Source organism: Myotis lucifugus, unplaced genomic scaffold (genome assembly GCF_000147115.1).
Source record: "Myotis lucifugus unplaced genomic scaffold, Myoluc2.0 scaffold_563, whole genome shotgun sequence".
Lineage (NCBI taxonomy): Eukaryota > Metazoa > Chordata > Mammalia > Chiroptera > Vespertilionidae > Myotis > Myotis lucifugus.
In genome coordinates this window covers 398,300-424,001 of record NW_005871611.1, presented here as the reverse complement: position 1 = coordinate 424,001, position 25,702 = coordinate 398,300, and the positions used below count along the sequence as shown (strand labels likewise).

The 25,702-nt window shown below is 36.9% G+C and overlaps 1 protein-coding gene across 1 annotated transcript; it reads left to right on the top strand.

Annotated features, from left to right (window-relative positions):
• Window positions 1-7,121: 7,121 nt before the first annotated feature.
• CUNH6orf10 (chromosome unknown C6orf10 homolog) lies at window positions 7,122-13,862 on the top strand. Its single transcript, XM_014446729.1, has 2 exons — window positions 7,122-7,239; window positions 13,162-13,862. Exons 1-2 carry the CDS (start codon window positions 7,122-7,124, stop codon window positions 13,860-13,862), a joined length of 819 nt encoding a protein of 272 aa, XP_014302215.1.
• Window positions 13,863-25,702: the final 11,840 nt, after the last annotated feature.

Genomic DNA, 25,702 nt, shown 5'->3' with positions numbered 1-25,702 from the left:
TCTCTCTCATCGATGTTTCTAACTCTCTATCTCTCTCCCTTCCTCTCTGTAAAAAATCAATAAAATATATTTAAAAAAAAATAAATTAAAAATAAATAAATAAATAAAAAATAAATAAAATAAAAATAAAATGGCAATAAATACTTATGTATCAATAATCACTTTAAATGTAAATGGCTTAAATACTCCAATCAAATGGCATAGGGTAGCTGAATGGATAAGAAAACAACTCCCATATATATGCTGTCTGCAAGAGACCCTCATCAGAGGAGAGGGGAAAGGTATTTCATGCAAATGGAATTTTTTTAAAAGCTGGGGTGACAATACTTATTATATCTAACAAAATAGATTTTAAAGCCAAGGCTATATTAAAAGACAAAGAAGGACACTACATAATGATAAAGGGAGAAATCTAACAAGGCAATATAGTCTTTGTAAGCATGTATGCACCTAACACAGGAGCACCTAAATATGTCAAATCTTTGTAACAAAAAGGAAGAAGTTGACAGTAATACAGTCATAGTAGGGGATTTCAACACCCCATTGACATCAATGGATAGATCTTCCAGACAGAAATCAACAAGGAGACAGTGGCCTTAAATGACACACTAGATTCAATAGATTTCACTGATATCTTTATAGCATTTCACCCAAAAGCAGCAGAATATGTATTCTCTTCAAGTGCACCTGGAACATTTTCTAGGATAGACCACACGTTGGGACACAAAACAAGTTTCAATAAATGTAAGAGCCTTGTCTGGTGTAACCCCGTTTATTGGAGCATCGTCCCCCACACTAAAAGGATGTAGGTTCAACTCCCCGTCAGGGCACATACCTGTGGGTTCTAATCCTCCTCAGGGTGCATGTGGGAGGCAATTGATTGATGTTTCACACATCGAAGTTTCTCTCCAGCTCTTTCTCTCCCTTCTCCTCTAAGATTAGTGAACATAACCTCAGGTGAAGATTAAAAATAAATAAATAGCCCTGGGCAGTGTGGCTCAATTGGTTGGAGCATCATCCAGCGCACCAAAAGGTGGGGGGTTCAATTCCCAGTCAGGGCAAATACCACGGTTGCAGGTTCGATCAATCCCCAGTCAGGGTGCATGCGGGATGCAATTGATTAATGTTTCTCTCTCACATTGATGTTTCTCCTCTCTCTCTCTCTCTCTCTCTCTCTATATATATATATATATATATATATATATATATATATATATATCCTATCAAATTAAATAAACAATAAATATAAATAAATGTAAGAAGATTGAAATCATATCAAGCATCTCTGACCATAATTGTATGAAACTAGAAATCAACTGCAAGAAGAAAACTGAAAAACACCCAAAGACCTGTAAGCTAAATAATACAGTACTAAAAAATGAATGGGTTAACAACAAAATCAAGGAAGAAGTTACCTTAAACAAATGAAAATGAGAACACAACAACCAAAAATCCATGGGACACAAAAAAAGCAGTCTTAAGAGGGAAATTCATAGCATTCCAGGCATATCTCAAAAAACAAGAAAAATCTTCCCCCCAAAATCTAACTTTATACTTAAAGGAACTTGTAAAAGAAGAACAAAGTCCAAAGTGAATACAAATTAGGAAATAATAAATATCAGAGTGAAAATAAACAAGTCTAATAAAACAATAAAAAAAGATCAATGAAACCAAAAGCAAACCTTTAACCAGCTTATTAAAAAAAAACAGAAAGGACTCAAATAAATAAAATCAGAAATGAAAGATAAGAAGTAAAAACTGACAAAAGAAATTCAAAGGATTGTAAGAAAATATTATGAACAACTATACAACAAATTGAACAATCTGGACAAAATGGATAAATTTCTAGAAACATATAATCTTCCAAAACTGATTCAGGAAGAATCAGAGAATCTGAATAGACAGATGACAATTAGTAAAATTGAAGCAGTAATCAAAAAACTCCCAAAAAACAATAGTCTTGGACTGGGTGGCTTAGCAGGTAAATTTTACCAAATATTTAGACAAGAAATAAACACCTACCCTTCTCAAACTCTGCCAAAATATTCAAGAGAAAGGAAGACTCCCAAGCTCATTTTACAAGGCTAACATTATCATAATTTCAAAATCAGATAAAGACACTACAAAGAAAGGGAATTACAGACCAAGATACCCGATGTACATAGATGCTGAAATCCTCAACAAAATATTAGCAAACTGGATCTAAGAATATATTAAAGAGATCATAAAAGGGGTCAATGGGAGTGGGGAGAGGGGAACATATGTAATATTTTCAACAATAAAGGTTAAAAAAAGAACTACAAATTGGCAGTTACAAAATAGTCACAGAAATGTGAATTACAGCATAGGGAATATAGTCAATAGTATTACAATAACTATGTATGGTGCCGGATGGGTACTTGAAATATCAGGGAAGTCACTGTGCTGTAAACATGAAACTATTACAATGTAATATTGAATGTAAACTATAATCTAAAAATAAATTTAAAAAATAAATAAAGGTCATAGATGACAAATGCACAGCCAACAACATATTGAATAAGTAAAAACTACATGTGTTCCCCTTAAGAATAGAAACAAAAAAAAAGTTGTTTGCTTTCACCACTCTTAATCAATATAGTATTGGAAGTCCTAGCCATAGTAATCAGACAGAAAGAAGAAATAAAAGGCACCCAAATTAGAAAGGAAGAAGTAATTGCATGTCATGCAGATGACATGATACTGTATGTAGAGAATCCTACTAGAAAAAACTACTAGAATTGATAGATGAATTCAGTAAAGTAGCAGGATATTAAATAAATATGCAGAAATCAGTTGCATTTTTATACACCAATGATAAACTATCAGAAATGGAAACTAAGAAAACAATCCCATTCACAACTACCTCAGAAAGAATATAATACATAGGAATAAATTAAACCAAGGATGTAAAAGACCTGTATTCAGAAAATTTTAAGACACTGAAGGAGGAAATTGAATAAGATACAAATAAGTGGAAGCATATACCATGTCCATTGAAAGGAAGAATTAATGTTGTTAAAATGTCTGTACTATCCAAAGCAATCTACAGATTCAATGCTATTCTTATCAAGATACCAATGACGTATTTCACAGAACTAGAACAAATATTCTAAAAATGTTTATGGAACCACAAAAGACCCCAAATAGCAACAGCTACCTTGAGAAGGAAGAACAAAGTTGGAACAATCAAGCTACCTAATAGCAAACTATGCTACAAGGCCATAGTTATCAAAACAGCATGGTGCTGGCATTAAAAACAGGCACACAGAACATTGGAACAGAAGAGAGAGCCCAGAATTAACCATCCACATATATGGTCAACAAATATTGGAGAAGGGGGCAAAACCACCCAAAGGGAAAAGGAAAGTCTCTTCAACAAGAGGTGCTGGAGAAACTGGATAAATACATTCAGAACAATAAAGTTGAACCCCTATCTTAAACCACTCACGAAAGTTAATTCAAAATAGATCAAAGATTTTAAAATAAAACGTGATACCAAAAAACTTCTAGAAGAAATGGTGATCTTGGCATTGATTTTCTGGATATGACATCAAAAGCACAAACAATAAAAGCAAACACAGATAAGTGGGACAACATCAAACTTAAGAGCTTCTGCACAACAAAAGAAACAACAAAATGAAAGGCAACCTTCAGAATAGGAAAAATTTTTTACAAACTAATTTCAGATAAGGGGTTAATATTGACTTTACTCATATGTGGAATTTAATGAACAAGTTGAACTACCAAAAAAATAGAGACAGAGTCATAGATAAAGAATAAACAGACACCTCTGGTGGAGGGGTGGTGGTGTGGGGGTTGAGGGTGGAGGGGTTGAGCAAAAAAGAGAGAACTCATGGACATGGACAAAAGTGTGGTAATTGTAGGGAGACAGAAGAGGCAAGGGAGGTGGATGAGGGAATAGAGGGGGAAAATGGTGATAGAAAAAATTAATAGAACAGAACAGGAATAGAATAGAGTAGAGTAGAATAGAATAGAATAGAATACTCATACAACTCAATATCAAAAAACAATCCAATTTAAAAATGGGAAGAGGAACTGAAGAAAAATTTTGCCCAAGATCTCAATATCAAAAAACAATCCAATTTAAAAATGGGAAGAGGAACTGAAGAAAAATTTTGCCCAAGATATCCGAGTGGACAACATGTACATGAAAAAATTTCAACATCACTAATCATCAGGGAAATACAAAGCCAACCACAATGAATTAACACCTCACATGGGTTAGAATGGCTACTGTCAAGAACACAGAGATAAGCGTTGAAGAGATGTGCAGAAAAGGGAACTCATACATTGTTGGTGGAAATGTAAATTGGTTCAGCCACTAAGGAAAACAATATTGAGTTTCCTCAATAATTAAAAATAGAACTACCAGAATCTTTACAACCTGGACCCAACAAAATGGCTCCCACCAAGAAGGGTGATGAGAAGAAGTGCTTTTCGGCATCAATAAGGTAATGACCAGAGAACACACTATCAACATTCACAAGCTCATCTATGGAGTGGGTTTCAAGAAGCATGCCCCTCAGGAGCTCAGAGAGATCTGGAAATTTGCCATGAAGGAGAGGGGGAACTCCAGATGGGTGCATTGACACCAAGCTCAACAAGGCTTTCTCAGCCAAAGGAATAAGGAATGTCCCTCATGTATCTGGGAGTGGTAGTCCAGAACACGTAATGAGGATGAAGATTCACTAAACAAGGTCTATATGTTGGCTACCACTTTCAAAAATCTATAGTTAATGCTGATTGTTGAACAAAGTTATAAAACTACAAAAAACAGAAAATAGGTTCTCCAAATGGTACAGCAATTTCCAGTGTACACCAAAGAAAGGCCTTGGGGAGGGGCCAGGAGTTGGGAGGAAGGAGGTCATTGGAGTGGGGAAAGGGGAGAACATCTGTAAAGCTTTCAAAAATAAAGTTAAATTTTTTAAACAAGGAAATGAAAATGGGGTATTAAAGAGATGTATGCACTCCTTTGCTTATTATAGCATTATTCATAATAGCCAAAACATGGAGACAACCTAACTGTCTGTATCAACTGATGAATGGATCAATTAGATGTGCCCTATATACACAGTGGAATATTATTTAGCCATGTGAAAGGAGGACATCTGCAATTTGCAACAACATAAATGAACCTTGAGCATATTATGGTAAACTAGAGGCCCGGTGCATGGATTCGTGCACCAGTGGGGTCCCTCAGCCTGGCCTGCACCCTCTCACAATCTGGGACCCCTTGGGGGATGTCAGACTGCCAGTTTCGGCCCCATCCCCGCAGGCCAGACGGAGGGACCACACACATGCACAAATCTGTGCACCAGGCCTCTAGTATGCATATAAGATCTTTGTTTAATCTCTTCCCGCCCTCTCCCCTCCCCACTTCCCTCTGAGATTCATCAGTCTGTTCCATGTTTCCATGCCTATTCATTGAGTGCTCCCTGGTGGTCAGTGTGCATTGTGGCTACCGGTCAAATGGTCAAACAGTCAAACAGTTGAACATTTAGCCAGTCACTTAGGCTTTTATATATATAGATGAACAAGACAGACAGAGGAAGACAAGTACTGTATGGTATCATTTGCATGTGGAATCTAATAAAGTCAAACTTATAAAAACAGAAAATTCCAGAGGTTAAGGGATGTGAGATAGGACAGATGTTCAAAAGTACAGTCTTGCAATGAGTCATAAATAAGGCCTAGAATAGCGGTTCTCAACCTGTGGGTCGCAACCCCTTTGGGGGTCAAGCAACCCTTTCACAGGGGTCACCTAAGACCATCAGAACACACATATGTAATTACATATTGTTTTGTGATTAATCACTATGCTTTAATTATGTTCAATTTGTAACAATGAAAATACATCCTGCATATCAGATACTTACATTACAATTAGCAAAATTACAGTTATGAAGTAGCAACGAAAATAATTTTATGGTTGAGGGTCACCACAACATGAGGAACTGTATTAAAGGGTAGTGGCATTAGGAAGGTTGAGAACCACTGACCTAGAAGTTTAATACACAGTATAGTAAATGTAGACAATAATATTGTATTATAATCATCAAACTTGCTAAGAGACTAAAACATATAACTCCAACCACAAAAAAAGAAAGGATCATTATGTAACTCTAGAGGCCTAGCATGAAATTCATGCACTGGGGGGGAGGTCCCTCAGCCAGCCTGTGCCCCCTCGCAGACCGGGACTCCTCGAGGGATGTCCACCTGCTGGCTCCTTACTGCTCGGTTCTCTGCTTCTTAGCGGCAGGCTCCTTACCAGCAGACTCTACTGCTAAGCTCATTGCTCCTTAGCGCTGCCGTGGAGGTGGGAGAGGCTCCCACCACCGCTGCTGTGCTCACTAGCCATGAGCCTGGCTTCTGGCTGAGCGGCTGCTCCCCCTGTGGGAGTGCACTGACCACCAGGGGGCAGCTCCTGCATTGAGCGTCAGCCCGTGGTTGTCAGTGTGCATCATAGCAACCAGTCGTTCTGGTCGTTCCACTGTAACAGTCCCTTAGGCTTTTATTATATAGACTAGAGGCCAGGTGCACAAAATTGGTGCATGGGGGGGGGGGGCCCTCAGCCCGGCCTGCACCCTCTCCAATCCAGGACGCCTAGGGGGATGTCCAACTGCCGGTTTAGGCCCGATCCCGCAGGGATCATCCTTCTTGCAATCCTGGACCGCTGGCTCCTAACCTCTCACCTGCCTGCCTTCCTGATTGCCCTTAACCACTCTACCTGCCTGCTTGATTGCCCCTAACCGTCTCTGCTTGCTGGTCTTATTGCCCCCTAACTGCTCCCCTACTGGCCTGGTTGCCTCCTAACTGTCCAGAAGGAAGTTGGATGTCCAGAAGATGTCCTGTCAATTGGTCTAATTAGCATATTACCCTTTTATTAGTATAGATGATCCCTACACTGGCAATCATATTACCATATGTAAATGTGTCAAGTTAATGTGCTGTTCACCTTAAATGTGCAAATATATTTCAATAAAAAGTGTTTAAATAAAGCAGCTAATTACAAATTCTTTTTAAACTACAACAGGACAAGAGCAGTGGAAGTTTCCCACATTTAAATAAATGGAACTTAAATGCATGACACAGATTCTACCCAGTGCAGAGACTTATGGGATGGTAAATATAGGAAATTCCAGTATCTACTGATGTGTTTGTCTTTATCTCTTTCAGTTGACGATTCTGGAAAAATCAGTAAGTTTGGATCATTTCCTTACCTTACCTATTACTGTATCCAGGACCCTTGAGATTTTGTTTCCAATTTTTTTTGTATTCCACATTCTTCTAACTTAGTCATTATTTCTTAAATTATATTCTCATACTTTGATTCTCTCTTATCTATGTTTATTTTATAACAAAATAGAATGGTCTTATATTTTATTTGGGCTATTTACTGCCAAAGATTGTTGGCATATATTCCCATCAAGTCTACCCACAAGATAGCCTGTTTTCCTTGTGCTATAATCTGGCAATGAATAATTTTTACTAAAAAAGAAAATCCTCTAAAACTGATGTAAAGAATAGGTGTCAGTCATCTACTCATGGGCACATGGGCTATTTTTCAGAACTGAGCTATTGTAAATTGTGCTGCTATGAACATAGGGGAGCATACATTCTTTCTGATTGGTTCTTCAGGTTTCTTAGGACATATTCCTAGTGGTACATTTACACAATGGAATATTATGCAGCAGTAAAAAAGTAGGACCTCTTACCCTTTTAGACAGCATGGAGGAACCTGGAGAGTATGTTAAGTGAAATAAGCCAGTCAGAGAAAGAGAAGTATCATGTGATCTCACTTATATGTGGAATCCAATGAACAAAAACTGATGAGCAAAATAGAAGCATAGAACAGACTGTCAAATCTCAGAGGGAAGGTGGGGTGCGGGGTGTATGCATATATGGACACAGACAATAGGGTGGTAAAGGCCTGGAGGAGGGGGTACAACAATCTAGAACAGCCGTGGGCAAACTACGGCCCGCGGGCCGGATCCGGCCCGTTTGAAATGAATAAAACTAAAAAAAAAAAAGACCATACCCTTTTATGTAATGATGTTTACTTTGAATTTATATTAGTTCACACAAACACTCCATCCATGCTTTTGTTCCGGCCCTCCGGTCCAGTTTAAGAACCCATTGTGGCCCTCGAGTCAAAAAGTTTGCCCACCCCTGGTCTAGAAGGAGTCAATGGGGAAGGGAAGGGGACATTTGTAATACTTTCAACAATAAAGATTAATAAAAGATATAGATTAGCTATGCATGTAAAAAAGAATAGGTGTCAGGACAAGACACAATTTTGACAATTGACCAACAACACACATTTTCAAACTGATCTGAAGAAAAATGGGGGGGGGGAAACTGACTTGTGAAAACAATGAAAGTAGGAAATTACAATGGGAAGGTATGAAATTAGTAAAGCGGATATTGCTTATCAAGGATTCAATCCCACACACTAACTAAATGACACCCTAGAGTTGCTGTGGAGGAGGATGTGGAGCGTGGGCCAGCAGCAGTCCTGGGGCTGAAACCACTGGGGGATTCCACGTCCCCCCGCTGGTCCTGCAGAACATTTACCCACAGAGGGTATCATTAGAACTGGGTTCTCCTTGAGTTAGAAAATTCCCACTAATCTTTCTTTTGTGTTTTATTTTTAGCATTATCTCCTATGGGTAAGTTCCTTATCTATTCTTAAATGATATTGTACATTATTTATAGTTATTTTCTGGCCTGGCTGTTTCTACTCCCAAAATACATACTTGTGCTTCTAAGGCCATTTTAAATGTCCCCATTCTCCAAAATGAAGCAATACTTTCGATAACTATTTTTGGAGCGATTGCTATAGAGGAGATGAAGTTCATACAAAAGAGTGGCATGATCTCTGGCCATCTTCCTGACTCTGAGTCTCCTCACTGACTCCCAGCAAAACACGATAAAAGAAAGATTGGTTCTGAATCCCATTAGTTCCTCACTGGTAATTCAAAACTCTTTTTCAGTTGTAAGTAAAGGCCTACTGTATCATATGAATAGAAAAATATAGTTCAGAACAAAATCTTATCTATTTTCTATTGCCTCTAAATAACTTACTTGGAGGGATAGTAGGTATTGAACACCTACTATATACTATGCACTGTGCTAGGCATTTTCAAACCCCGTAAGTATCTCTCATTCTTACCATAGCCCTGCTTGGTAGCTATTATTACCCCCTGCTTTACAGATCAGGAAACTGGCTCAGACATTTACAAGGTTAAAGGGTTGGTAAAAAGCAGGATGCAAACACAGGGCTTCCTGTCCCAAAGTGAACACACCTTCTACCTCTACACACTGCATCTTACACTGAACCACAAATGCCTTTGTTGTGATTACTCCGGAAGCCTTATCTATAAAGCAAATATTTGTAAATACAAATATGCATCTACTAGAGAAGCTGTAAATTAAATGCACACAAAAGGTTAAAAATAAAAGGCATCCATTTAAATCGATGCGTGGCTTTTAACTGTTTTCTAAATTCAAATTTCTCTATGTCCGGATTATTTAATGTAGGCTCAGCTCTTCAAGGAAATCCATCATATGAAATGAAAGAGAAAGGCAATTTTTAAAACTCTGTAAACATATCATAAGAAGCAAGTAAGACTGAGATGTAGTGAGATACACTCAAGATTCTCAAACATTCTAACCGCTGGCAAACACAAAAGATGCTCCTATTTAAACCTCACTCTTCTTCCTCAGTTTCCTCTGGAACGAGGGTTGGCTTGTGGTTGGGGGAGAGGCCGTGAAGTTGGGAGAGAGGGCATTCCGAGCAGTCATGAGGGGCCTGCTCCCCACGTGCCCTCCCCACCTGGGGAAGGTGATAAGACCAAGCATGTCCCTTAAAAAGGAAGGGGCGATGAGAAAGGCTCACAGGCCAAGTCCCTTTCTAGAAATGAATTCGTTCTTGGTAAATGATTTTTAATTGCCAGAAACACAATCTGGTTAACTTTTTCATTTCTTTACTTTAAAAGATATATTGTTATTGACAATATTTCAAACATGTTCTTCCCTGTTAATATTTTAATAAAAGAGGTTAAGGTTGAATTCCTTTGTTCAAAGAAAGATTTATGACACATCAGCCCATCAGACTCGATCACCTCTCAGGTTGAGGCCCTTATTTTCTCTCCTTTATAGTCAGCTGATAAGTATGTGACCTTTCAAATGTTGGTTCGTGGCCTGAGAACCAGGATGCTTCATCTCTCAAATCTTCTACAGTCCAGATCTGACTGTGCTCTCACTGGCGGGCACTGGATTAAGAACCAAGTAATGTTAGTTTCCTAAGAAAGCCCCTGGTCTATGTTCTACATTATTTAAGAATCATAACAATTAGGATGATTAAATGTGATAGTTATTTCTTGATATCTTTCTGCTTTGACAAAACTTATCCAATTAAAATATTTTTTTCAATTTAAACTTTTTAATCAGCCTGAATACATTACAATGATGGTCAAGGTCTTGATTAAATCTTTTAATTTTATTAGAATTTTGTTGTATAAGCTACCACCTGCAATGAATGGACACTTAGCCAGGATTTACAAAGATTTGTATTATGGAACTTGTGGGGAGCAAGGGGGAGGAAAGACTGATGCACCGTCTAGAAATCTGGAAGAAGGGAGAGAGGAATTTAGGGTTTGGTGGAATGATGATTTGTGCCTTCCTTCTGTAATACAAAGTTGAAATAAAGGGAACCTCACTTTATGGGATAACTAGATTCCTAAAAAATACATCCCCAGCAAAACTAATTTCTTACATTTAGTTTGAGATCAAAAATATTCAGCAAAAATATTAAAACATTCAAGGGTATGAAAATCCTATGAGAAGTGACTGGAGGTATTTTGTAATGGGAAAAATAATAAACATTTTATAAATTCTACAAAATTGCAGCTAAAATAGACACTGATTGTTTCTTTAAATACTAGAAAACTTCATTTTGATTGACAGAATCTATATTATTTAGGAGGTAAATTTAGGTTAAAAATGGGTAATGCAGTAGTATAAATGAGAGTAAACAAGGAATAAATTACCTCCAAGAGATGGTAAAACTAAAAATTATTCATAAACTAAGAAAAGTCAGTTTGTTTTGAAGTACATTCCATTGAATTCATAAAGTTAGATGCTTTGGTGGAAAAATACACTCTCTTCACTCCACACCACACCCCAAACAGAAGCTGTCCACTGGTGATACTGGCAGATACTGACAGATAGCAAGATATCCTGGGCTGTGTTTCTCAGTACAGGACTAGGGATATAGTACCACTGACTTTCATTGGAAAATTGGAAATGAGTTTGTCTAAAATAAAACATCTAGTTTCTATATCTTAATGAACAAGACAGTGAGGAAAATTCACCAAAAAAATAAAAAATAAAAAGTTCAGAAAGCATTAATGCAGAGTTTTAAATATAACTTTTATTTTGGTGTCAAAAGTTTAAAATGTCAAACAGGAAACACTGCACTATGACATCCATTTTGATTCATAGTTACCTCTCTATCTAGTACAGGTGTGTCTCACTTTTTACTACTGATAAAATACAGTTCTATATATGAATTTTTCAAACAACTCTAAATGTACCAAAAAGCTTTTAATATTGAAAAAGTCAAATAATTAGTTATTATGCAAGAAGTCTTCCTGTAATGTATATATTATTCCTCTAAATTATTTGGTTGGAACTAAGAATAACTAGTCTTAATAGTTTTGAGAAAGTTTTTGCCTGGTCTGTTTCATTTGGTTGTAGTAATAGCCAATACTTATTGCGCTGTACTGAGTGCTTTACTTAGATGATATTATTTAATCCTCACAACACTTTTGTGAAGAAGTTACTACTATTGCTCCCATTTTACAGATAAAAAAGTAAAGTTTGCAAAAGGTCACCCAGCTAGTTAGGTATGGAGCCAAGATTTGAACTAGTCTGACTCTAAAAGCCATCCTCCTTAAACTATCTGTCTAGAAAACTTAACTCTACAAAGTGGGCAGAGCAAACAAACTAAATATGAGGTGTGAGTCTTTGGGGGTTAACTGACTTACCTAAATAAACCCTGCTGGCAGGAATACTAAACCCAGGTGTTCTGATTCGGCTTTTAAATTCAGTATTCTTTCTACTATATTAATATTAAATGTTAGCTTTGTTCAAAGCAAGACACACCTCTGCTCCATAGCATGAATCCACACAATTCTCCTTGATAGCACAGATTTTGTTTTTCTTAATTCAGACAGTCAAATTGCTAAAAACAATAATAAAAAATTTTAAAAGCTAGCTAACAAATTCAACCTTTTTAGGTAACACATAAATAAGACATAGCAGAGCTGCTTTGCCTAAACATAATAAAAGGTCCCTGAAATTTTTGCAAAGTGAGTTAGCCGATATTGCAAGAAACAGTCTAGTAGTGGTGATTAAAACTGAACTCTGGAGTCTAACTGCTCAGTTCAAATCCTAGCTCCACCACCTGCTAATTTCATGACCATATTCACATTTATTTAAACTTTCTGTGCCTCAGTTTCTTTATCTGTAAAATGGGGGTAGTAATAGTACTTACCCTAAATGGTCATTGTGAGGATTACATAAGTTAATGTGTATAAAGTGCTCAGAACAGTGAGTGCCTGATATGTGGTAAGCACTTAATTAATATCAACTAGCACTATTATTACTTTTGCACAATGAGATGTGCTTTTATTTAATATGGAAAGTATATTTTGAACTTCCTTTTTCTATTTTAAGAAACAATATTGTTTCTTTCCACAATTGTTTCTAAATTTAAATTATATTTCTTTTCTGAATACATCCTTCTTTAGCTATTATCAGCATTATTCATTTGGTAGAACATACTGAACAAATGTCAGCTCGCTTATACTACATTTTACTTTATCTTTCATTAATCTTCCAATTTATCGAAAGAGTCTGGAATGTTATCAACACTTCACGTGTAGCATTCCACCATTTTATATTTTCAGGAAAAACTCAAGTTATCTCCAGTCTGTCAGTTTTAAAACACACAAAAAAAAGAGAGAAAGAAAGAAAAGAAACCAATATCAGGGGGGAAAGTAGGAATAGAGAGAACGTACTTATCTGAATTGTGCACTTTTGTTGTGTGCTCAGTTATATTTCCAGGTTACATGGATGGAGAACTTGCAAAAAAATCAGATTCCAGAGTCTCGATTCTAAAAAGTGGAGGCACTGCAAAGTCTAAGAGTAGCGAAGACAAAGACAAGGAAGCACTAAAGAAGGAAATCTCCTTCACAGGTTCTGGTGAGTCCTTGGTGCACAAAACAGAGAAGGAAAGAAAAGCAAAAGACACTGATTTGGACACAGGGAAGATAGACATGGAGGCCAAGGTAAAGGGGAGCGACCTGGGAATGCCAACAAGAGAGGAAGCCCAAGTAAAGGCGAGTGAGGCCAGGATACCACAGGGACCAGCATCTCAAGAAAAGGAGAATGAGGTGGAAATACCACAAGGACAAGCAGCATCTCAAGAGAAGGAGAATGAGGTGGAAATACCACAAGGACCAGCATCTCAAGTGAAGGAGAGTGAGGCCAAAACACCAAAAGGATCAAAAGTGAAAGTAAAGAAGAGTAAGGCTGGGACACTACAAGGACAGAAACCTCCAGAAAACACTGAGAGTTCTGCAGCTAAAGGAAACCAGGCCAAAGAAAAGGAAGATGCAGGGAAGACTACAGATATGAAAGAAACTGATGCCAAAGACAAGAAAAGTGGTGAAGGAAAGGACCAAGTGAAGGGAAAGAAAGAACCACAAGTCAAGCGTAAAAAAGCAGAAGCAAAAAAGGAGACAGGCAATTAAATGAAGGAAGCACAATGAAAGGAGGAAGAGTGAAGATAAATGAAAGGAAAGCCCGTAAGACAACTGATTATTCTGGATCCTATCGCCCAGATCCGAGTCATACCCCAGCCATTGCTTGAATGGATTATAACTATAGAACGCTTATGATCCATGTTCTGCAGTTTCTACTCTTTAGAAGTTTCACCATTTTTAGACCTCTCAGCCACAAACCTGTTTCCAACCTTTTTATAAGTTGATGCTTATATTACTTAGTCAAGAAAGCCTGGATACTTTCTGAAATAAAACATTTTTATTAAAAACATGTATAATGTTTTTTGACAAATACTATATTTGTGATAGCCTAACCAACCAACCAACCAATTTTCATGGTGGGCCTAATGCTTGCAAGGCACTGTTCTAGTAATATGGGATATACGGAAGCAATGTCAGAGTCCCTGCAATTAAATTGCTTGTAAAATAAACTAGGGTCAGAATGTAGTTTAGATGGACAATATAATAAAAGTTATCAACTTCTTGGTATAAGAAGGCAAAGAGATTATCTTCGTGGGGAAGGGAAAGATGGTATGTGACCTGTCTCACAAGATGGGTAAGATGTTGCTAAGCTGATGGTGTAGAAAGAAAAAAAAAGGCAAAGGGGTAAAGACTGCTGTGCCGTGCTCCAGGGGAAGAAGGAACTGAATTGTTGCAGAGGTTTATGGGAAGTATTCTGGGGTACAATCTTGAAAAGGGGGGTTAAAAGAAAATTCTGAAAGGATTTGCAACACAAGCTTGGAATTGTATTATACTCATCAGTAAAATGGAAGTTTTCTGAGGTATTTGTGAAGAAAAGTCAAGTGAATAAGGTTGCATTACTAAAATGATAATTTTGTGATTGTGCAAAATAGAGTGAAAAGGAAAAACATCCTAGGCAGTAAATCTAGTTAAGAGGTGCTTGGGAGAATAAGTGGTGGAAAGAGAATAAACAGAAGGATGAGATGTGAGATATTTTTTCAATGAAGAATCACTACTTCATGATGACTGACTACATACGAGTAAGGGGGAAAATTTATGGCTCCATAACTTTTGAAACTGGGTGACAGAAAACCAATAACAAACTAGGAGCTAGTTTTAGGACAGGGAGGGAACCACAAATTGAGTTTGAAGGGGCAAACAATAATATTTATCATTCAAGAGAGATCTGGAGTCAGTCCAACGGAGGTAACAATTGAAGGCCTAAGAGTAGGAGCTCCCCAAGGAGCAAGTACAGAGCTATAGCAGAGGTAGAGCTAGAGCAGGTGCAAGAACTACACCTGTGATATGTAGTAGGCTGGAGGAGAAAACTTACTAAGTCAGGAAGATAGAGGGAAAACCTGCACAATGAATGAGTTGCAAAAAGAAAGGATGATTATAGGATAGCCGAGACTTCGAGGAGACTAAGGACTGAAAGTCACCATTGCAGGGGCTATTTATAGATAGCTGAAGAACTTGTAAAGAGCACTTTCCAAAGACAGGTAGCGAGGAGGTTTTCAGAAATTTTATTTTTATACTATTCACTCTGTGCTGGCTAGTCCTTACTCTGAATATTATACTCATTTTTGTCATGGGATATGGATAAATGAAAGTGCCTTCAGATGACAGATGATGATAGTAAGGGGACCCAAATCATTTCAAGAGAGTAGGCAGTTCCACAGTTTCACCTGGGGGAGAAAAACATACAAGGAGACAATAAGAATTATTTTCCAATATATGAATGTCCATCATGGATTAGGATATTTTGTATGGCTCCAAGGAAATAACACCAATGAGTGAAAGGTTCAAGGTAACAGCTTTTTGTCTCAACGTAAGGGAAGTGTTTAAGACTGGAAGAGATTAAGGCTGCGTGATCAGCCCAGCCGATGTGGCTCAGTGTCTGAGCATAGACCTATGAACCAAGAGGTCCCAGGTTCAATTCACAGTCATTGCACATGGTTGCGGCTCGATCCCTAGTAGGGGGCATGCAGGAGGCAGCTGGTCGATGTCTCTATCAGTGTTTCTATCTCTCTCTCTCTCTCTCTCTCTTCCTCTCTCAATAAGAGACTGCATGATCTTTGGTGGATGTGTTGTGGAAGAGATTCTTAGGAATCAGCTGAGTGGTTGGAGTAGATTATTTTGTGAGTCTATAATTTAGAGTGTAAAATTATTTTGGACTCACCAGATGTCTTCCAAGGAACCTTTTCAAACCAATCTAATATGCTAGAATCCTTTAGAGAGGTTTGGCAAGAGAGCCCATACTTTAGTCCCTGCCCAACGTATAAAATGTTTCATAGATGGCTCGTTCTAAGTAACTGCAAGCTGAAGACAGCAGCTCCACAGCTTCCAGCACAATTCAAACCACTGCGTGGACCCCCACCACGGGCTCACAGCCCAGCCGCAGGGAAAGCCTAAGTTACTAGTAATTTTAGAGGTCACAAATGAACCACATCGATTTAGCAAGACTGCACTGCAAATAAGAGGGCAGGATAAAACTATGGAACATGGCATTTTTATATTGTAAACTACTTCCACGACTCTGGAACATTCACATTTAGAGATTTTACCAGCATTAGTTGACTTATCTTTCCTATATATTATGCTATTATGGGGGGAAATGTGACAAGAAGGCTTTTCATATAGTTAAAGATATTCAGGTTTTCCTGACCCGTGAATCACTTTTCCATAGTTCTCTTTGGTTCACCTGCCAGCTAGCTAGCAGGTTTCAGAAGGCAATGAGAAACTCAGCTTCTCTCAGATTGCTGCTAAGAAGCAGAGACCCTGTCAAATTCAACTACAAAAAACAATAGTCCAGCTCAGGTGACTCCATATCTGAATGCATATCCCACTGAACCAAGGACTCAAAAGAGATGAACCCATAGACACCTCTCTGTATCACCTCTATAATGTCTAACTAGCAGTGAAGGCCAGCTAAGTCATAGAATAGGAATTCCAACTGTGAGAACTGTGTGAACCATCTAATGGCCACCAAAAACAGGCCATTTGAAAACAAATGTTAATCCTCTAAGATTCAAGAATGGAAATATAAAAGGCCTCCAGAAAAATGAAAGAATAAGGGTGAACTATCAAAATTACACCATGTTTAGCAAAATGATGCAATGATATTAAGAAAATTATAAGTATATGTACTTTCAACACAGTTTAGATAGAAAGGTAGAACTTAACAGAAAACTAATGACAAAAAATTTTAATTTACAGATAAACTAATACAAATGTCAAACAAGCTGTTCACAAAACAAACAAAAACATACATTAAAAACTTCAAGGTGGTTGCTAAGAAAGTAGACCTTAAAAAATCTCATTACAAGGTAAAAAAAGAAAATTTGTAAGGTGATGAATGCTAACTAAACTTGTGATAATCATTTCACAATATGCACATATAGGGTGTCCCAAAAATGTATACATGCACTTTGAATAATTACAAAGGCAGTGTTTATTAAAATATATTTCATTTTCAAAATTGAGCTATCAGCTGTTAAAGTATGTATACATTTTTTGGGACACCCTGTATATTATTATATTTTTGCACCTTAAACTTATACACTGTTATATGTCAGTTATATCAATAAGCCTGGAGGAAGGCGAAATCAAGTCTTACACCTTAAATATATACAGTTTTTGTCAATTATATACTAGCAAAGATGGGAAGAAAAAAAAAGAATGAGTGATACTTTATGTTTAGGAAAGTCTTACACCTTAAATATATACAGTTTTTGTCAATTATATACTAGCAAAGATGGGAAGAAAAAAAAGAATGAGTGATACTTTATGTTTAGGAGAACAGCATAAGGAAATAAAAGCAGGAAAGTGAGTTAAAAGATAACAAAACTAAATAAGAAATGCAAAGATATTAGGAAATCAGCAATTTATATAAAATTAGTGTGGCTGGTATTAATTAAAAAAATATTTGTAAATGTAAAATACATTTCCTAGACTAGAATTGCATTAAAAATGTGATCTCTCATTGCCTCAAAATATCTCTCACCCCAGGTTGTAACTGATGTATCTAAGAAGTAAATGCAGGGAGCTGGTAAAAGGGAAGAAGGATAGAATTTAAAAACAGGATCCAAAGAGAGAAAAGGATAAGCTGAAAAGTTGATTAGACTATTCAGTTTTATATTTAACTAGTAGCCCAGTGCACAAAAATTTGTGCAATCGGGGGTGAGGGTGAGGGGTGGGGCCAGACCCCTCAGCCCGACCTGCACCCTCTGTCATGTTCCGGGATCCCGGCCACTCCTGGCCTAGGCACAGGCCTACAGGCTTGGGCGGCCTGGCTCCCAAGACCCCATTTTATCAAGAGAACAAAGTCGGCATTCGTTACAGCCTTCACCAAACCCAGCACACTGCATGTGTGCATACAACTGCCTCGTTCATGTGCCTGCTTCGCCCTACTGAATTACTAACATCTTGAGGACATAGCTCTGTCTTATCCTGCTTCACCTTCAGTGCCTGGCCTGGTGTCAGGGACCTGAGAGGGTTTGCTGAGTGAGTGAGTGAATAATGAGTGAGTGAATGAGTGAATGAATGAGTGAGTGAATGAGTGAATGAATTTGCAAGTAAGTGAATGAGCAAGCAGCTACTGGGTGGGAACTTCTGCCGCGTTGATGGCAACGCGGCAGCAGTTCCGGCCCCACTCCCAGCTGCCTGAAGCCCACCCCGGGGAGTTCCCGCCCTGTTCCCAGCAGCCAGGTGCCCCTCTCCTGGCTGCATAGTTCGAACCCCGCTCCCGGCTGCCTGATGCAAACCCCGGCCCGCTCCCGGCTGCCTGATGCAAACCCCGGGAAGTTCCCACCCTGCTCCCAGCAGTCCCATGCCTCTCTCCGCCCAGGTTCCCTGCCTTTGCCCGGCAGCCCGGGTTCCCTGCCTTTGCCCTGCCACCTGGCTCTTGCCTGCCGGCTGGGTTTCCATCCGTCCTTCCCCTTTCGCCTCCCATCATTGTGCCTATGTATGCAAATTAACCACCATCTTTGTTGGCAGTTAATTTGCATACCATCTTTGTTGGCAGTTAATTTGCATACCACCCTGATTAGCCAATGGGGAGTGTCTTTTATTATATAGGATGAAATTCTATTATTCTCCCTCTTTAAAACAGTTAAGAATAGAAAGAATGACCAATGTCCCTACTCTGTAGCTAGAAGGTTCCAATTAGGTTTTGAAGAAATATAAGCCTATTTTTCTAGTGTTTACAGAGTAGAGATACTTTTATTCATCATCATCCAGAAACCTGGGAAGACAAACTTATGGATTCCACACTATAGATTATACGCTTTTAACACAGGTCTCAAAACTATTTTGTTTAAATCTTTATTAAATTACTCTTCAAAAATTAAAAACTCACAGTGTAACTTCCTATGAAGCCTATCTTAAATCCATGCTACATAAACACATATGCAAATCGGGTCAAACTACAAACTACACACATGATTGGGCAAGTTGATTTCTTCGGGTAACAGTGCATCATGTAAATCGCTACAGGTCAGCAGACGTGACCTCTCAGCATCATTGTCAAGGCACAGCGCCCAGCAGTCTGGATGAATCACTGCTTATTTGTTTCCTTAAATATGGACATTTGACTTGTCTCCAGGATTTTGCCTTCAGCACATGGTACAATTGCTGGGTGGTGCTGTAATAAACACCTTTGTACATGATAAGAATTTTATTTCTCTAGGGTGGATTTCCAAAAGCGAGTTGCCAGTCAAAGGAGATGTGTATTTTTAATGTTAATAGGTGTTACTCAATCACTTTCCCAAAAATTTCTGAAAATTCACATTCTGACCAGAAAGTGTGAGTTCAACTTTCCACACTATCTCACTGACACTGTAAACAGTAGCTATTTTACATTTTTATCTATTTAATGAGAAAAATGGCATCTAACTCTTGCTTTAATTGCTTTCCTGGCTACTGGTGAGAATGAGCCTTTTTCATAGGCTTTATGAAGCTCTTGGACTTCCTCTTCTGTGAATTACTCATTTTTTTAACTGGTAGTTTGTCCTTATTGTTTATAGGTGCTTTATTTTTTATATTAATGTCTTACCTGCCATTTTTGTTGAAAAATGTTTTCCCGATCTGCTAGTTTTTTCTCTGTATCAATTCATTTATTTCCCCTACAGTTTTATCTTGAATCTGACTTACCTCCTTCATCAGGTCATCCAGGCCACCACCACGTACTGCTGTGGTAGCCTCCAAACTGAATTTTTTTTTTAATAAAGAACCTGAATCATTAAGAAAAGGTTAAATTACAGGGAGCATTCTTTAGCTTAACACAACAGAGAGACATGTGCTATTTCCAAAATGTTTTCATCCAAATAAACATGAGGCTTTTTATTGCACACATCACACACTTTCCTGACAATCTGCTCGTGAGGGTGTAAACTGATGCAACTTTTATGGATATTAATTATCAGTAGCTCTAGAAATTTTGAAGGGGATATTCTTTGGCCCAGTAAATCCACTTTAAAAAGTTCTCTTGCAGACACACAGGGTGTCCCCCCAGAATGTATACACACTTTGAACAATTATGAAGGCACAAACTGAACTCCTTGATGCCACTCTCTTCTACAGTCAGAATCATACCTTTAAAATGTCAATTAGATCATGTTACTTCTCTCAAAACCCTCCAAAGGCGTTCCAGTCCCCTCAGTGTAAAAATCCAAAGTTCTTATGGGCTTGGAGGCCTTACAGTACCCAGCTCTGGCTCCCCTCCACCTGGCCTCCTTCTCTCCCTCCCACGGTGGCCGCCTTGTTCCTCACAGCGGCCAGCCACACCCTGATTCAGAACGGGCCTGGAACACTCCCTCAAACATTCACACAGCTCACTCCCGCATTCTTTAACATGTCGGCTGAAATATGACTGACTAAAACAGAGCACGCCATTCTCTATCCCTTCCTCCTGATGTATTCTCTTCCCAGCATTTATCACCACTTCACACTACATATCTATTGGATTGTTTATTGACTTTGTGACCCACCAGAATGTAAGCTCTAAGGGGCCTGTGTTCACTGCTGTGGCTCCAGAGCTTAGAAAGGGTCTCACTCATAGAAGATGCTCAACAAAAATTTGTGAAATAAAATAAAGGTGCCTGTTACTGTACAAAAAAGTGTTGCATTTAGTCAAATGTGTCTGCCTTGTCCTTGATAACTTCTGGGCTTTCAAAAGGGTCTCCACTATTACTGTGGTACATATATTGAGGTTTTTTTCTCTAAAACTTTTCTCCTTCATCCTTATTTAATCCATTTGGAGTGGACTAGGGGCTTCATTTTCTTTTCTTGCAGATAGAGAACAAATTTAGCAGCAGCAGCACTTGTATAATAAGCCAACCTTTTTCCATTATACTACACATTCTCAATGGGAGCAATGTTGCATTCCAACAGGCAAAAATCAGTTCTTGAGGATAAAGAAATCGTATTCTCTTTATCTATAAATCTTGAATATTCATAAAGTACATAAGCAGATATATTGTATATTTGTGGTATTAAAATTTTATTAGAGAAATGAAGATAAAAATATCCTTAGAGGGATGATAATAAAAACATTTCCAATATTGTGCTGCTTTGATTAAATAGGTTTTATAGAAAGTTTGACTATCTAGTAGAAACATCCTATTCTATTCTTATTTTTTCATTGTTTTCTTGCCTTTTTTGGACATATATCCTGCCATGTGAACTTTAAAATAATTTACCTGGCTCCCTCCAAATAAATGTAACATTCTGACTGAAAATGGGTTTGATTTATAAAAGTATTGGAGACATTTTATATTATTTTTAATTATTATTTATTATTTAAGTCACCACCTAGAAATATATAAATCTTCATTGGTTTCAGTCTTGATTTTGGTCCTTTCACAATACTTTATAGTTATCTTCTTGTTAATTCTTGTTATATTTATTCCTAGGTACTTAATTCTGTTGTAACTGTGAATGTGATTTCTTAAATTTTCATTCTCTTTAGTTGTAACCAGTATAGAGAAAAGATATTAACTTTGCATATTTATCTTGATTCATATGCCTTACCAGACTTTTATATTAATATGAATCACTTTTTAACCATTAGTAGGTTTTCTAATATACTTCTGTAAATACAGAAAATTCTGCTTTACACATCTTGCATTTATACATTTTGAACATGTGCTATTAGGTGTATACAAGCTCCAGATTCTTCTTGAAGAATCATTGATTTTATTAATATTGAATGAAATAATATTCCTATTAATGCTTTCTGATTTAAATTCTACTTTAATTGATAGTTTTATTTTGGTTACTATTTTCCCTACTATGTCTTTTTCTATTATTTCACTTTTCAGATTCCAATGTATCATGGGAATAGAAAATAACTGAATTGTTTTCCCAATAGAGCATATGTCTTTTAAAATTTTAGTCATCTACATTTGTGATAATTACTAATGTATTTGATTTTTGTTAGAACTGGGAATTTTGCATCTTAAACCTTCAGAATCATGTTTTTCATTGACTTTGAAAAATTCATAGATATTATCTGTTTGAATTTTGCTCTTCATGTTTTCTATGTTCTTCTGGAATTCATATTAAATTGATTTTGAACTTTCTCATTCTAGTCTCTATTTCTGTTAACCTTGCTTTCACATTTTGAAAATCTCTCTGCAATGTATTATAGGCAGTTTCCTCAGTTCAGTAATTTTCTATTCAGTGTCCAATGTTCTGATTAGCCTATTGAGTTTTTAGTCCATTACTAATAGTTCTCACTTCTAGAAGTTCTATTTGATCCTCCTAGTGTCTTGTTGGGATTTTACTAGTTTTTATTCTTTTGTTAATCACTTTAGGGTCTCTTTATAATTGCTCTATAATAGGATAAGCAAACTTTTTCTGTAAAGTGCCAGTAAATAAATATTTTCAGTTTTTCATGCCATACATTCTCTGTTGTAACAATTCAACTCTATTATTATAGTGCAAACATACCCATAGGCAATACACAAATCATTGGACATGCCTGAATTTTGCCTCTGGTGAGCTGCATTTGACCCATGGATTAGAGTTTGTAATCCGTGCTCTGTAATCTTACAGCCCTAAAGTATTAAGCATTCCTTCTAATTCTAGTTTACTGTCAACAATTTTGTCAAATGCTGTTTCTACATCTATTGAGAGTACCATGTAATTTTTCTCCTGTTAGTATTGAGAATTACATTGATTGATTCTTAACTGCCTCACCAACTTTGCATTCCTGGGTCATGGTATATTAAACTTTCCATTTATTGCTGGATTCAGAAATGATATTTTATTAAGGATTCGTGCATCCACATTCATGAGGGATATTGATCTATAGTTTTTTCTTCTTGTAATAAGCCTTTGTTTGGTTTTGGTAAAATAAGGAAGTTTTCACTCTTCCTCTATTTTTCTATTCAGTTTCTGTAGAATTGATATTATTTCTTCTTCAAATGTGTAATAGAATTCATAGTGAATCCATATAGGCCTGGAGTTTTCTTTGTAGGAATGCTTCCAGTTGCAAAAGTAATTTGAATCAGGACTATAGAGCTACTCGATATATTTATATATTGATTGACCTAGTTTTAATAATTTGCGTCCTTCAAGGAGTATGTCCATTTCACTTCTGTTGTCAGGTTTATTGACCAAAAGTTGTTCATAATATCCCTCTGCTGTAGTACCTGCAGTGATCACCCCTTTTTTCATTCCTTATATTGGTAACTTATGTCATCTTCTCTTTTCTTAATAATCTAACTCTAGAGGTTTATCAATTTCATTAATGTTTCAGCATAGCTTCTGATTACATTGCTTTTTTTTTTTTTTCATTAATCTCTGCTCTTTCCTTAAACCTTCCTTTCTGCTTGTTTTGGGCATATTTGCTAGCTTCCTGTGTTGGAAAATTAAATTATTAGTTTTTAACTTATTCTTTGATAATATAAAATTTAAGGTTGTAAATGTCCTTCTTGACACTATTTTAGCTGCATGTCACAAATTCTGATATGCTGTGTTTTCATTTCTATTTAGTTTTAAATAATTTCTAATATCTCAGTAATTTCTTTAAGAAATTAAAGATTTATGGGCTCCAAATATTTTGAATTTTTTTTCTCAAACATGTTTCTGTTGCTAATTACTAATTTAATTCTGTTGTTATAGAACTTGTATAATTTTAATCTTTTTAATTTGCTGAGACATGTTTTATGGCCTAAAATACAGCCAATCTTAGCCAATTTTCCAAATGTACTTTAAAGGAATGTGTATTCTTCTGTTGTTAGGTGGCTTTCCCATAAATATCAATTATGGCTCAGTTGACTGATAGGGCTGTTCTTATCTTGTGTATACTTACTGATTTCCTGCCTACTTGTTCTATCAATTAGTGATAAAGGAGTATTGAAATCCCCCATCTTAATTTTTAGTTTGTTTATTTCTCCTTTCAGTTTTGTTAGTTTGTGGTACATGTTTTATAATTTGTTACTAGTACATAAACATCTGAGATTATGTCTTCTTCATATTTTAACACTCTTATGTGCCCCTGTTTAACTCAGATAAATATTCCTTGTTTTGATGTCACTTTGTCTGATATAAATATAGTTAGCTTTCTTATGATTCAGTTTTGAATGGTGTACCTTTTAATCTAATCTTTCTAATCTGCATCTTTAAAATTAATTTTTTAGGGCCTTTCCTGGTTTAGCTAGTGGATAGAGCATCAGCCCAAGGACTGAAAGATCCCAGGTTCAATTCCAGGCAAGGGTACATACTTCGGTTGAAGGCATGATCCCCGGCCCTAGTCAGGGCACCTGTGGGAGACAACAAATCAATGTGTCTCTCTCACATCGATATTTCTCTCTCTCTGACTCTCTCTCTCTCCCTTCTACTCTCTCTAAAAAAAAAAATCAATGGGAAAAATATCCTCAGGTTAAGACTAACACTAAAATATATATTTTTTTAATTTTTAGGGAGTATATAGTTGGTCTTGCTTTTTTCTAACCCAGTCTTAAGCCTGTTTCACTAGAGTGTTTATGCCATCTATATATGATACGATTATGAACATGGCTGGGTTTATGTCTACCATTTTACTATTTGCTTCCTACTTACCCCATTTGCTCTTAGACTCTTTCCTCCCTTTTTTCTGTTTCCTTTCAGATTAATTAGGTACTTTGATGTTTCCACTGTATCTAAACTATTGGTTTACTAGTTATCTCTTTTTCTTGGTGTTTTTATAAGGTTTAATGTGTGTGTGTGTGTGTGTGTGTGTGTGTGTTAACTTAATATGGTCTACCTTCAAATAATAATATACCACTTCTATATAATAAGAGAATCTTAAGATACATTTCCATTTCTTACTCCTGTCCTTTGTGATATTTTTATTGTATATTTCACTCTACATATACTTTAAACCCTACCATACATTACTACTTTTTTGTGTTAGTCAGTTAGCACCAATAATGCAAGAAGGGGCTGCTTTAAGAAGAAGAAATAGAGAGAGGAACATAAAGAAAAATGGCAATAAATAAGTACCTTTCAATAATAACCTTAAATGTAAATGGATTAAATGCTCCAATCAAAAGACATAGGGTAGCTGAATGGATAAGAAAACATGACCCATATAGATGCTGTCTACAAGAGACCCACGTCAGAAGAAAAGACTCACACAGGCTGAAAGTGAAGGGATAGAAAAAAATATTCCATGCAAACGGGGGGGAAAAGCTGGTGGCAAAACTTATACTGACAAAATAGACTTCAAAATAAAGGCCAGAACAAGAGACAAAGAGGGTCACTACATAATACTAAAACATCAACAAGAAGATATGACCCTTGTAAACATATATGCACCCAACATAGGAGCACCTAAATTTATAAAGAAAATCTTGGTGGGCTTT

Excerpts from the sequence above, each read along its gene's own strand:
- CUNH6orf10 (XM_014446729.1), top strand. The coding sequence starts at position 7,122 with ATGCATGACACAGATTCTACCCAGTGCAGAGACTTATGGGATGGTAAA. Across the intron at positions 7,240-13,161 it reads TGACGATTCTGGAAAAATCA|TTATATTTCCAGGTTACATG; the intron begins GTAAGTTTGGAT and ends TTGTGTGCTCAG.